The following is a 12700-nucleotide window of genomic DNA, read 5'->3' as shown; positions in this document are numbered from 1 at the left end:
ACATCCAAACACTCAGCAACATTTCAGTATTTTCTGAGTTGTACCTAAAGTAAGCTCAGGCCAGCTCCTAATTAATACCTGTTGTCTTGTTTTTGTTCGGATTATGTTGTCAAAGCACTTGATCACAGATAACAGCCCAATGAGTGTCCACATCCTCTCTACTGTAGCAAGTCCTCTAGTAATGTTTACACTGTACATAAATTTGCTGATAACTGAGATCCAAATATATCTGCTGAGCTTTAACAGCAGTACTGTAATAATTGTGTTTGTCTGCAGGGATAAAGAGGATACATGAATATGCATGTGAGTAACATTTAACCAAACCAATTTCAGTGAAAGCTGAACTACACAGAAAATAAAGTTCTTTATGTCTTCTTTCAAAACAGCTGATGTAACTCTGGACTCCAACACCACCCATCAAAGGCTGGTGCTGTCATCAGACCTGAAGAGTGTGAGGCTCCTGTTCAGTTGAGACGATTCATTATGCTGTCTAGTCTGGAAGCTGTTCTCTTAGCATAAATCACAACTGAGCACTACAGCAGAGGAAGATCATGTAATCCTAAATGAAATATAAATATTAAGAACAGTGTCTGTGACTAACTGTCAGTGCTCAGAGCTCCACACTTCCACAGGTTAAACACCTAGATTAGAGATTAGCTCTCCTTTTTTCAATGCACCAAACACAAAACACGTGCAAAGTATGAACTCATATACTTTGTAGTCATAAAAAAGTAACTCAACTTGAATGACATGTAACCAACAACTACCTGTTTCCTGTTGATCTTTCTGCTTCCCCTCTCAGACACATTTCTACATATTCAAACACCGCAGAGCGATAAACAGGAAACTGCTGAGCAGCAGAACATCAGCAGACAGATCACACATCAACTGCCTGTATGAGACAGACATGGACAGCAAATACACTCGTCTAGGTGAGTAATTTTAAAAAGACTAATCTGTAACATTATTTTTTTCATTACTGAACATTTATTACATTCTAGTCATTATTCGAGTTTATCTTCTTGTTTGATCTCTTCCTCTAACAATTTTTCTTTGTTAATATTACTTTTGATGATTTTTTAAGCACTTTGTACAATCTGATGTCCAACATGAACATCAGCTTTCAAAACTTGGGTAAAAAAATAACACAGACTGAATTTTGAATTTGAATAAAACCCAGAGTCAGAACATGAAGAAAACTATTAAAAATATTATTTTTAGGAAAATAATTGCTTGGTCATTATCATTAACAGTTTCTTGATGACAATAGAAGAAATAAAATACGATTTGGACAAACTGTAAACCTACAGAGAGGAATGAAGTGATGAAGGTGTTTCCTTGATTGTCACACTGAACACTTGTTTTCTTCACAAACAAACATTTAGCACTCTGAAGCAGGAAGTATAGGGCAGCAAACTGCAGTGAAACAATTTTGAGGTTTCATTGCTGCAGTAAAGTACGTATCTATTCAAACACTTCCTCCTTATGCTTTGTGCAGCTTGTACTCACCCACCAAATCTACAACTGTAATTCCAGTGCAATAATTAGCAAACCTCACACACTCTGAATCATTTACAATAGAACATAGAAAAGATATCACATGTTTAAATTGGGGAAATTTACAATACCCGTTTGCATTTGTTTTAATGGGACACTGGTGACAGGAGTCAAATGGGGGACTTTGACAGTGTCGTAGTTCCCAGCACATTTGCCCTTGTTCCCACAGAGTCAGGCTCCTGCTAGTGTGGAGTCTCATTTTATGATGCTCAAAATGTTTTAAGATTAATGACTTACTTTTCCAGTCTTTTGTTTCCCCCGTTTCAACGTTTTTCAGACTTTTTGCTGCAATTAAATTGAAAATGAGCCAATATGTTTAATGAAATGTTCAAATATCACAGTTTAAACATTTGTAAATACCTGTTTTTAAAGTTACTGCATTATTTATTATTTAATTTAGCACATCCCCACCACTTTTTATTAGGGTTGTACTTCCCTGAGAAGGATACATGTGTAAAGTCACTCCTTTATAATTTTCTCCAACTCTTTAACTTCAGGTTTCCTTTCTTTTTGTTTTTTGCTACAGACAGGGAAAGATCATTCCCTGGAAAATTAGTGAGTGCCTTGCACCTGAATCTCAGAATAATCGTTGTTGTTTAGGTTTTGTTTTGTTTTGTTTTTTTAGTACGAAACATTAATAAGTTTGAAGGAAATCAGTCTTCAAACATTTTTGTAAAAAAAAAAAAAAAAAATCCATCAGTGGGAAACCCAACACAAGCCTTACTTACCTTAAACCTGCCTTTAGTTTTCCTTCTCTCACTCCAGCTGATCAGCTCTCCCAGGTTTTCTTTTGTAGGACTGCTTCTAAGTTTTACAATATTGCTGGACCCCAGTGTTTATGTAACACCTGCAGTGGCGTGTCTAGAAAATTTTTGTTGGGGGGCAGGTAGGGGCACAGATTTGGAGAAGGGTGGCAGATGTAATTGGCAGATAATGTTTAAAACAAAATTCTACCAACCGTTAACCATAATTCAATAACCCTATAAACCTAATAACCGAATGCGCTTTTAACTCTTATTAGAATGAGATTTTAACCACTACGGTTCAAAGTTTTTAGATACTGCGTTGATAAAGTACAAGAGATACAATCAGTGCTTTGTCAGTGTTTATTCAGCATTGAAGGACAGCAATATTTGCATAGTATTTTTACTGACATATAGTGCACATATGTTTTGGGCAAAAACATTTTTGAATATTAAAACACGAACATTTTTAACATACAACTGGCGAATTAGCCAATGCAAAACTTTATCTGCCTATTAAAAAAAGAAGATAATCTTCTTACAAACTGGTGTTTGATTTTGAAACAGGAAAAAAGTGGGGAAACAAATGAAAAGACTAACATTTGAATGAAACCTGAAAGCAAGTAAATACTTTCTATGCTGCCTTATGGTAAACTTTGGTAATATTGATGTATAAAGAACAACACTGGCTGATGATGAAATACAGTCAGCTGGCATGGTGACACTGCCAGTATTAACCTGCAGGGCTGGACTGGGACAAAAAATTGGGCATTTTGACCAGAGACCGGCCCACCAGGTATTAAAGCCATAAAGCCTTTGAATGAAAACGAACGCTGTTGTGACAGTGATGTACACTGTCTTGTTGGTTTATGTATGATTTCTATCAATTTTACGTCAGATAAAAACTTTGTTCGCAAGATTCAGATAATTATTTAATAAAAGCTAGACATTTTAAATGAGAATAAGAAAGAAAAGTATTTCTTTGTGCCCACCTTTCCCTGTTAATGCCCTACCTGGCCCCCTGGCAACACTTTGCTAGACCCGCCCCTGCACAGTTACCAGCTGTCAGCTGCATAGAAAAGGATCCTGGTGTTATTTGTCTTTCAGAAACAGTTCATAACTTCTCTTCAACTCATTCATGTCACCTAAAAGGTAAACCTGTTTCTCCATCACCTGTTCAGCTCTGATGATTCAGTAAGGACATCTCCTGGTTTCATCTGCATGTTTCCCTCTCACCAGATAACCAAACTGATATCATGACCAGCAGCTTTACAGCTGTGGCTCCAGCAAACCTCAGCTGATACTAGAAATTAATATTAAATAAATTCTAACAACAGCTGATCAAGCTTAAACATGCTGCTGTTGTTTAGCGCGACATCTGCTGGTTTCCTCTTTGTGGCGCAAAGTGGGCGATAAACAAAGAAGAGAGAAAAGCCGATCGGCTGATCATTGATTAGGGTCATATATATATATATATATATAAAAAAAAAACACCCAGCACGCCCCTGCGGGCGGTTTATCCTTCAAGCTCGGGTCCTCTACCAGAGGCCTGGGAGCTTGAGGGTCCTCTTGCAGTATCTTAGCTGTTCCCAGGACTGCGCTCTTCTGGACAGAGATCTCCGATGTTGTTCCCGGGATCTGCTGGAGCCACTCGCCTAGCTTGGGAGTCACCGCACCTAGTGCTCCGATTACCACGGGGACCACCGTCACCTTCACCCTCCACATCCTCTCGAGCTCTTCTCTGAGCCCTTGGTATTTCTCCAGCTTCTCGTGTTCCTTCTTCCTGATATTGCTGTCATTCGAACCGCTACATCGATCACTACAGCCGTCTTCTTCTGTTTGTCTACCACCACTATGTCCGGTTGGTTAGCCACCACCATTTTGTCCGTCTGCATCTGGAAGTCCCACAGGATCTTAGCTCGGTCATTCTCCACCACCCTTGGGGGCATCTCCCATTTTGACCTCGGGACTTCCAGGTTATACTCGGCACAGATGTTCCTGTACACTATGCCGCCACTTGGTTATGGCGCTCCATGTATGCCTTGCCTGCTAGCATCTTGCACCCTGCTGTTATGTGCTGGATTGTCTCTGGGGCATCTTTACACAGCCTGCACCTGGGGTCTTGCCTGGTGTGATAGACCCCAGCCTCTATGGATCTTGTACTCAGAGCTTGTTCTTGTGCTGCCATGATTAGTGCCTCTGTGCTGTCTTTCAGTCCAGCTTTGTCCAGCCACTGGTAGGATTTCTGGATATCAGCCACCTCCTCTATCTGCCGGTGGTACATACCGTGCAGGGGCCTGTCCTTCCATGATGGTTCCTCGCCTTCCTCCTCTTTCTTGGGTTTCTGCTGCCTGAGGTATTCACTGAGCACGCTGTCAGTTGGGGCCATCTTCGTGATGTATTCGTGGATGTTCGTTGTCTCATCCTGGACTGTGGTGCTGACACTCACCAGTCCCGGCCCCTTCCTTCCGCTTAGCGTACAACCTCAGGGTGCTAGACTTGGGGTGAAACCCTCCATGCATGGTAAGGAGCTTTCTTGTCTTTATGTCAGTGGCTTCTATCTCCTCCTTTGGCCAGCCTATTACCCCAGCAGGGTACCTGATCACGGGCAGGGCGTGGTGTTGATGGCCCGGATCTTGTTCTTACCGTTCAGCTGACTCCTCAGGACTTGCCTGACCCTCTGCAGGTACTTGGTGGTTGCAGCTTTCCTAGCGCCCTCTTCATGGTTCCCATTCGCTTGCGGGATCCCCAGGTACTTGTAACTGTCCTCTATGTCTGCAATGTTGCCTTCTGGTAGTTCAATCCCCTCAGTTCTGACTACCTTCCCTCTTTTGTTACCATCCGACTACACTTCTCCAGTCCGAACGACATTCCAATGTCATTGCTGTATAGCCTGGTAGTGTGTATCAGTGAATCGATGTCTCGTTCACTCTTGGCATACAACTTGATGTCATCCATGTACAGGAGGTGGCTGACAACCGCTCCGTTTAAGTAGTCGGTATCCGTAGCCAGTCTTGTTAATGATCTCACTGAGGGGTTCAGGCCTATGCAGAACAGCAGTGGGGACAGAGCATCTCCTTGGTAGATCCCGCACTTGATGGTGACTTGTGCTATGGGCTTGGGTTGGCCTCTAGTGTTGTCGCCACATCCCCATTGAGTTCCTGATGAAGGCTCTTAGGGTCCTGTTGATCTTGTACAATTCTAGGCATTCCAGTATCCAGCTGTGGGGCATTGAGTCATAGGCCTTCTTGTAATCAATCCAGGCTGTGCACAGGTTGGTCAGTCTGGTCTTGCAGTCTCGGCTGACCGTTCTGTCTACCAGTAGCTGGTGTTTTGCGCCTCTGGTATTCTTGCCAATCCCTTTCTGTGCCCCGCTCATGTATTGACCCATGTGCCTGTTCATCTTAGCCGATATGATGCCTGACATGTAGCCGATATGATGCCTGACATGTAGTACTGAGGCAGGTTATTGGTCGGTAGTCTGGTGTACCTCCTCAAGCGGGTGGCCAAGGCTGTGAGTCTTTGCTTGGCAGTTTCCAAGGCCTCAGGTATGGACAGCTTGCTGTATTTCTTATGCACCTTCTTTGTCGCACCTTTCTGCAACTCCGTTAGTTGGCTAACCTCCCTCCGTGCTACTTTGATCTTGCCCTCTAGCCTCCTTCTCCATGGAGGGTATTGCCCCTTGTGGCTGTTCAACTTGTAGCCAAGCATCTCACTGATCACTGCTGCCGTAGTGTAGATCAGCTTGTTAGTGTCGGTAATCGTGGTTGTAGGTATCATCCGTGGTGCTGCGTTAACATCATCTAGCAGACCTTCTGAGGGTACTTCACGTAATCTTGGTAACCGCCACGGGGATCCAGGTTTCAAGCTTGGCCATGATCCTATCCTTCAGGTCAGTTCCTCTGGCACTCAACGGTCCTTCTCTTATCGCACTTGGGGCTATGTACCCAATCTCGGGTGGGGTGATGATATCTCCCCCTGACCTGGCGATCTGACTCCTCCTTGCCGTAGCATTTTTTATGTTGTACCTCGTCAATCTCTAGCTGTGATAGCAGTCCCTTCTTTCGAATGTTGGAACACTGAGCTACTAGTTGTTTCGCCGTCATTGTGGATGTTGGGTATCGAAGAATCCATAGGTCCCTCATCCTATTCATGTAACCCCTTCCGCCAGGGTTACTTGCGTAGTAGCATTCCAACAACGCCTGTTTTCGTCTCTTGCCCACCGATGCCTTCTTGTTCCAGTAGCCCACTTCTCATCAGGGTGCCCTGGTTCCTCAACACCTGACGCGGGACCTTGTTGATCCGGGCGGCGTCCGAGCCGGCATGCCTTCATATTTATCTGTCTCGCTCATGTCTGCGGTGGGCTCGCTTAGCATAGGGGTCTAGCCTTAGGACCCTTACTGGATACAGACGCCCCAGGCAGGAATCGAACTTGCGATCTTCTGCTCCAAAGGCGTGTAGCTTAACCACTACGCTATCCATATATATATATATCGCTATCCATATATATATATATATGATATATATATATATATATATATATATATATATATATATATATATATATATCTACAAAAATCGCTTTAGCAAAAATTCCTTACATTTTCTATTTGTATTTCTCTTGACTCTCCCTTCTAGAAATATTAAATTCATGTAAGAAATCATTATTGAATATGTTTTTTTTACTCTACTATAGGATACCAGATTTCAATTTAAAAGGGGAAATTATACACTTAATTACACTAAAACCATGAGTTCTGAGAAAAAAAAACTGGTGAAATGGAATTTTTAAAATATTTTTCCCAGTTTCAGTCAAAAAGCCCTTTATGATACTCCATTTCCTCTCCAGTTTACAAGTTAATCTGCTTTAAGGTATTTGTTTGAGAATTATACCAGGGAGTCAAATACTTTTGATTTGAGGCTCCCTTTTTCACATGAGATACAGTATCCAGAGTTGTATGTGGTGAGGAGGTAAAATTATTAACAAGATAATGATAATTTAAAAAAAAATTGTAATACTGTTGTAATTCAACAGAGGAAGAAGAACCAGAGGAAACAGAGAAGCCAGAGCTCAGGATTGTTCTTATTGGGAAAACTGGAGTTGGAAAGAGTGCTTCAGGAAACACCATCTTAGGAGAAAAAGCTTTTGAATCCAAAACATCACTGTCATCAGTGACATCAGTGTGTCAGAAGAAAACAGGTCTGTTTAAAGGTCAAAAACTGGCTGTAATTGATACTCCAGGTTTATTTGACACCGAAAAAACTGAAGATGACGTGAAGGAAGACATCAGTAGATCCATCCCCCTTGCTGTTCCTGGTCCTCATGTGTTCCTGGTTGTGATCCAGGCCAACAGATTCACAAAACAAGAACAGGAAGCTGTCAACAAAATTCAGAACATGTTTGGAGAAAAGTCAGCATGTTACACTATGGCCTTGTTCACCTGTGGGGACAATCTTGAGGCAGATGGCGACACCATAGAAAAAATGATCAATGATAATCCTGTTATCTCTGACTTCATCAGTGAGTGTGGTGGAGGATATCATGTCTTTAACAACAGAGACAAGGATCCCTCTCAGGTCATAGAGCTGCTGAAGAAGATCAAAAGTATGACTGCGGGAAATGGAGGAGGATACTACACCAATGAAATGTTCAGAGAAGCTCAGAGAGTCATGAACAAACCAGAAGCCGACCTCAGGATTGTTCTTGTTGGGAAAACCAGAGTTGGGAAGAGTACAGCAGGAAACATCATCTTAAGGGGAACAGTATTTAGATCAACAGCTTCCTTTGCAACACCACAGTGTCAGAAGGAAACAGGTCTGTTTAAAGGTCAAAAATTGGCTGTAATTGATACTCCAGGTTTATTTGACACCAAAACAACTGAATGGGAGGTGAAGGAAGAGATCAGTACCTGCATCCCCCTTGCTGCTCCTGGTCCTCATGTGTTCCTGGTTGTGATTCAGGCCAACAGATTCACAGACGAAGATGAAAAAACTGTCAACATCATTCAGAATATGTTTGGAGAACAGTCAGCACGTTACACGATGGCCTTGTTCACCTTTGGGGACAATCTTGAGAGAGATGGGGTCACCATAGAACAAATGATCAATGATAATCATGTTATCACTAACTTCATCAGTGAGTGCCGTGGAGGATATCATGTCTTTAACAACAGAAAAAAAGGTCCGTCTCAGGTCAGAGAGCTGCTGAAGAAGATCAACACAATGATTGCGGGAAATGGAGGAGGATACTACACCAATGAAATGTTCAAAGAAGCTCAGAGAGCCGTGGAAAAAATAGAAGCCGACCTCAGGATTGTTCTTGTTGGGAAAACCAGAGTTGGGAAGAGTGCAGCAGGAAACATTATCTTAAGGAAAACAGTATTTAGATCAACAGCTTCTTCTTCCTCTGAAACATCAGAGTGTCAGAAGGAAACATGTCAGTTTGAAGGTCAAACACTGGCTGTAATTGATACTCCAGGTCTGTATAAAACTAAACTAACTGAAGAGGAGGTGAAGAGAGAGATTGTTAGATGCATCTCCTTTGCTGCTCCTGGTCCTCATGTGTTCCTGGTTGTGATCCAACCAAACAGATTCACCAAAGAAGAACAAAAAACTGTGAAAATCATTCAGAAGATATTTGGTGAACAAGCAGCTGATTACACGATGGCCTTGGTAATCCATGAAGATGATGTGAATAAAGACACCATAGAAAAAGCAATCAAACATCAAAATCTCAAACACTTTATCAGTCAGTGCCGTGGAGGATATCATGTTTTTAACAGCAGAAACAAGGATCGCTCTCAGGTCAGAGAGCTGCTGAAGGAAATCAACACAATGATTAAAAGAAATGGAGGATGCTGCTACACCACCAAAATGTTTGAAGCGGCAAAAAAAGACATTAAAACAGAGATGGAACAACTTCAGAAAGAAAATCCAAAGATGACGGCCAAAGAAGCAAGATACAAAGCAGAAAGAAGCAACAAGTTTACTAATGGGAGTCGGGATGCTGTCATTGTGGGAGCTGATACTGGTGTTAATGTTGGAGTTGCTGCTGGTGCTGGAGCTGGTGCTAGTGCTGGTCTTGGTGCTGGTATTGGCATTGAAGTTGCTGTTGGAGCTGGTATTGGAGCCATAGGGGGTCCAGTGGGGGCTACAATAGGAGGGTTAGCTGGAGGTTTTGTGGGACTTGCAGTTGATTCCATAGTAAAATCTGTAACTTTGAAAAGAAAATTAAATAATTGTGTTACACAGTAATAATCAATGACAAATAACATTTATCAGCAGCTTGTGAATTTACAAGGAAATAGATTCAAAAAATAACAGTAATAGTAATAATTTTTTGAGTGTTGTTTAGATAGATGGACTAAAGAAAAACATAATATATGAGCTGCAAAGAAGAAAGACATAAAGTTAACCCTCTGGGCTCTATCCTGGCCATTTGTGGCCACTTCACTTTTCTTTTTTCAACCATTTTTGTTCTGTTAATGCAAATGGAATGAAACTTCCCAAAGGTCTGTATTTTTTGCAGATTTTTTTAATTTTCAACATCAGCTCCTTAATAATGTCAATAACATTCACTATACACCAAATTGTTCCTCTTGGCTCTATCGTGGCCATTTTTGGCCAATTGAAACCCATTATAACCACCTTTTTTGATTCCTTGTTACTGACAGTAATATGTCATGCGATTTAGGTAAAATTGCTTTCATTCTAAACTCAAGACATGGAAATTGTAGTTTTTAATGTTTTTTACCAAATTACATCATTTACCCATTTTTGGCCAAACAAGCAATTTCATGTAATATTCTGAGTTTCTAGTAGTGGCCTTTGCTGGCTTACCACACTCCAATGGACCAAAATAATGAAACAATTTTGACATAGGTTTGATCTTAACGATCTAATAGTTTGTGTTTGTGCATCACATTGCAGCACAAACATGTATTTGCAAGATAGACTGGAATAAATAATGACGCATCAAACATTACATAGGCTGCAGTGAATTTCTGTGGATGCAGGCTATTGAGCTTTGAGGTTCCCAGTCAAACTTAGCTTTGAAGCACATGTTAAAAGCACTTTTACTCTTGTATTTTTCATAAAAAGATACCATACCCAAAATATTGACTCTAAAAAAACAAAACAAACAAAAAAAAAATCACATGGCATTTTGCAGAGTTCAAACCTGCAGCTGCAGCGCAAATGACAACAAACACTGTTTGTCCTGGAGTTTATGCAGGTGCAGACAGTGCTCCTGCTATAACTAATCCTAACAGCTTCCAGAATATTTATTCTGGCGATATGGCAAGAAGGTCATCACTGCTTCAAGCACTGTCTATATGATCTGGTCAGAGAGCAAGGACACCTAGCAGTCCTCTGCCCTTGAAGAAAAGACATCTGCCCAAGATGAAGAAACTTCCTCTCCAGAAGATGAGGGGACAATCTCCAAAGAGGCTGACTGCATCACCACTGATGATGAGTACTAGCCAGTGCCTGAATCCTCTTCTTTGGGGGAGGATTGGGGTTGGGGGGCATGGAGGTGGAGGCCGAGCAGCTGATGGAAAAGAACATAGGAGCATTTTCTGAGACAGAGGAGCCGGTGACTGAGTGGATCCCTCATGAAAGGAAAACCATGTGGGTCCCACCACTGAAGAGAGACTGCTCTACAATCCAGTACCCACTGGTATCAAACCAGGGCTCACCCTGTATGCAGTTCCCTGCATTAGCAGCCTGAGATCAACTTTTGACTTTTTTATAACAAAGGAGATCTTTTGAAAAAAAGTTTCTCTTTCACTCCACCTGAGTATAAGATGGATCAAATTCCAGTACTATGGTATTATATTTCCAGTATGTTACTGGAAATATAATACAAACCTTACAAACCTGCACGGGAGGCGAAGGTGTGAGGATTGGAGGATTATAGATGAAGTGGAGATGTGAATATATAAAATTGTGAGATTTGAGGTTGTCTTCCAGCTAGTGTAGTGGACAAACAAACTGTTGTTTAAAGGGTTAAAAATTTAAAAAGTAATTACTATTTTATATTTATGAAAAGAACTGAAGTTAGTTAAAAGCTTTATGCTGAAATAATGTCAACCCCCCCCCACACAAAAATAATAAAAATTACAGACCTAATCTGTTGGTGGCCACTTTTGGCCACGAACAAGCTGAAAGGGTAGTGATTTTGAACAAACCCAGAGAAACAGCATGTTTCTTTAGGACAGCTGTTGTTGCAGTTGGGGCTCCAGCTGCCACTGAAGTTGGTGTAGAGTTGCAGTGCATCTTACTCCCACTGCTACAGGGAAAATCCAGCATTTATTGACAGTCATCATTTAGCAGTAACTTATAAAAGTCACATTAACATGGAGACAGAATGTAAACATTGTAGTGTAACTATCTTTGTAATTCTTATTATTGTTGATTTTTTTTTTTTTACATTAAATAATACCTTTAATAACATCATAGTTTTTATTAATGAATTGAATAGGAACATATTACTGATTATTACTGATTATTAGCTTACTTGTAATGATTGGGGAAATATTAAATTCTACTCTAAACCAATCAGTCTTTGATTTTGTTTACAATGTGTTTTGTAGCTGTGGTCTCAAATTCAAATTCAGAATTATGAATTAAGCAGATTAAATTTATTGATGCAAGTTGTTTTCTTGTTGTCTTTTCTAACGGAAAAAAAAACTGAAACAAACCACGAGCATGCATCAAGATTGAAATAAACCAGTTTCCCATAAAAAGATCCACTGAGATGTTTGAGCTGATCAAATTATGATGTGAAAGAACAGCAGACATTTATTTTATGCTTTCTCCATTGTGTCAAACGCATTTTTATTCAGTGATAAAAACAGTCAAGTGAAAATAATCTTCACACAGAGGGATGGTAAAACTGCATCAGTCATCATTTTGAATCAGTTTGTTTAGTTTCAAGAAGCAGCACCACCTGCTGGACAAACTCTGACCTGCAGTAAAACTTCAAATGAAGTAGACATACTTCTTTCAGCTCAGAACTGTGTGTGATCATCTGAGCTGAGTGATGTGAAATGGACGAGACTGAATGTGGATGGATTATTTTTTTAATCAACTGCTGCTGCTAAAATCAGCTCAAAATTTTAAAAAAATTTATCAGAAAAAATCTGAATGTTATGTGTGGGAAACCCGTTAATATGAGAATAAAGTGCAAAAAGGCCAGAAGTTAAGGCTGGAACTGAAGACACACATTTATTAAAGACAACTACAGCAATGTTTAAATAATAATGAAAGATTAACACAGACACTGCAACAAACTTTTGTAATGTCAGTAAGACATTACAGTAACAGTACAACACGTTCTCACTCCCAACTCGTCAAATGTGTGACGCATGGTCAGGCTCCCTCTGCTTCACTTATCGACG

The 12700-nt window shown here is 40.7% G+C and overlaps 1 protein-coding gene across 1 annotated transcript; it reads left to right on the top strand.

Annotated features, from left to right (window-relative positions):
• The first annotated feature begins 846 nt into the window (after positions 1–846).
• Positions 847–12046, top strand: LOC116327590 (GTPase IMAP family member 8-like). The gene is made up of 2 exons (XM_039610213.1): positions 847–932; positions 7336–12046. The coding sequence occupies exons 1-2, from the start codon at positions 908–910 to the stop codon at positions 9552–9554; spliced, it is 2244 nt and encodes a 747-aa protein (XP_039466147.1). The 5' UTR covers positions 847–907; the 3' UTR covers positions 9555–12046.
• The last annotated feature ends 654 nt before the right edge of the window (positions 12047–12700 follow it).

The sequence above is a fragment of the Oreochromis aureus genome, linkage group 3 (assembly GCF_013358895.1).
Source record: "Oreochromis aureus strain Israel breed Guangdong linkage group 3, ZZ_aureus, whole genome shotgun sequence".
In the NCBI taxonomy this organism is placed as follows: Eukaryota; Metazoa; Chordata; class Actinopteri; order Cichliformes; family Cichlidae; genus Oreochromis; species Oreochromis aureus.
The sequence above is the reverse complement of the archived record's forward strand: the minus strand, read 5'-3'. Positions and strand labels throughout refer to the sequence as shown.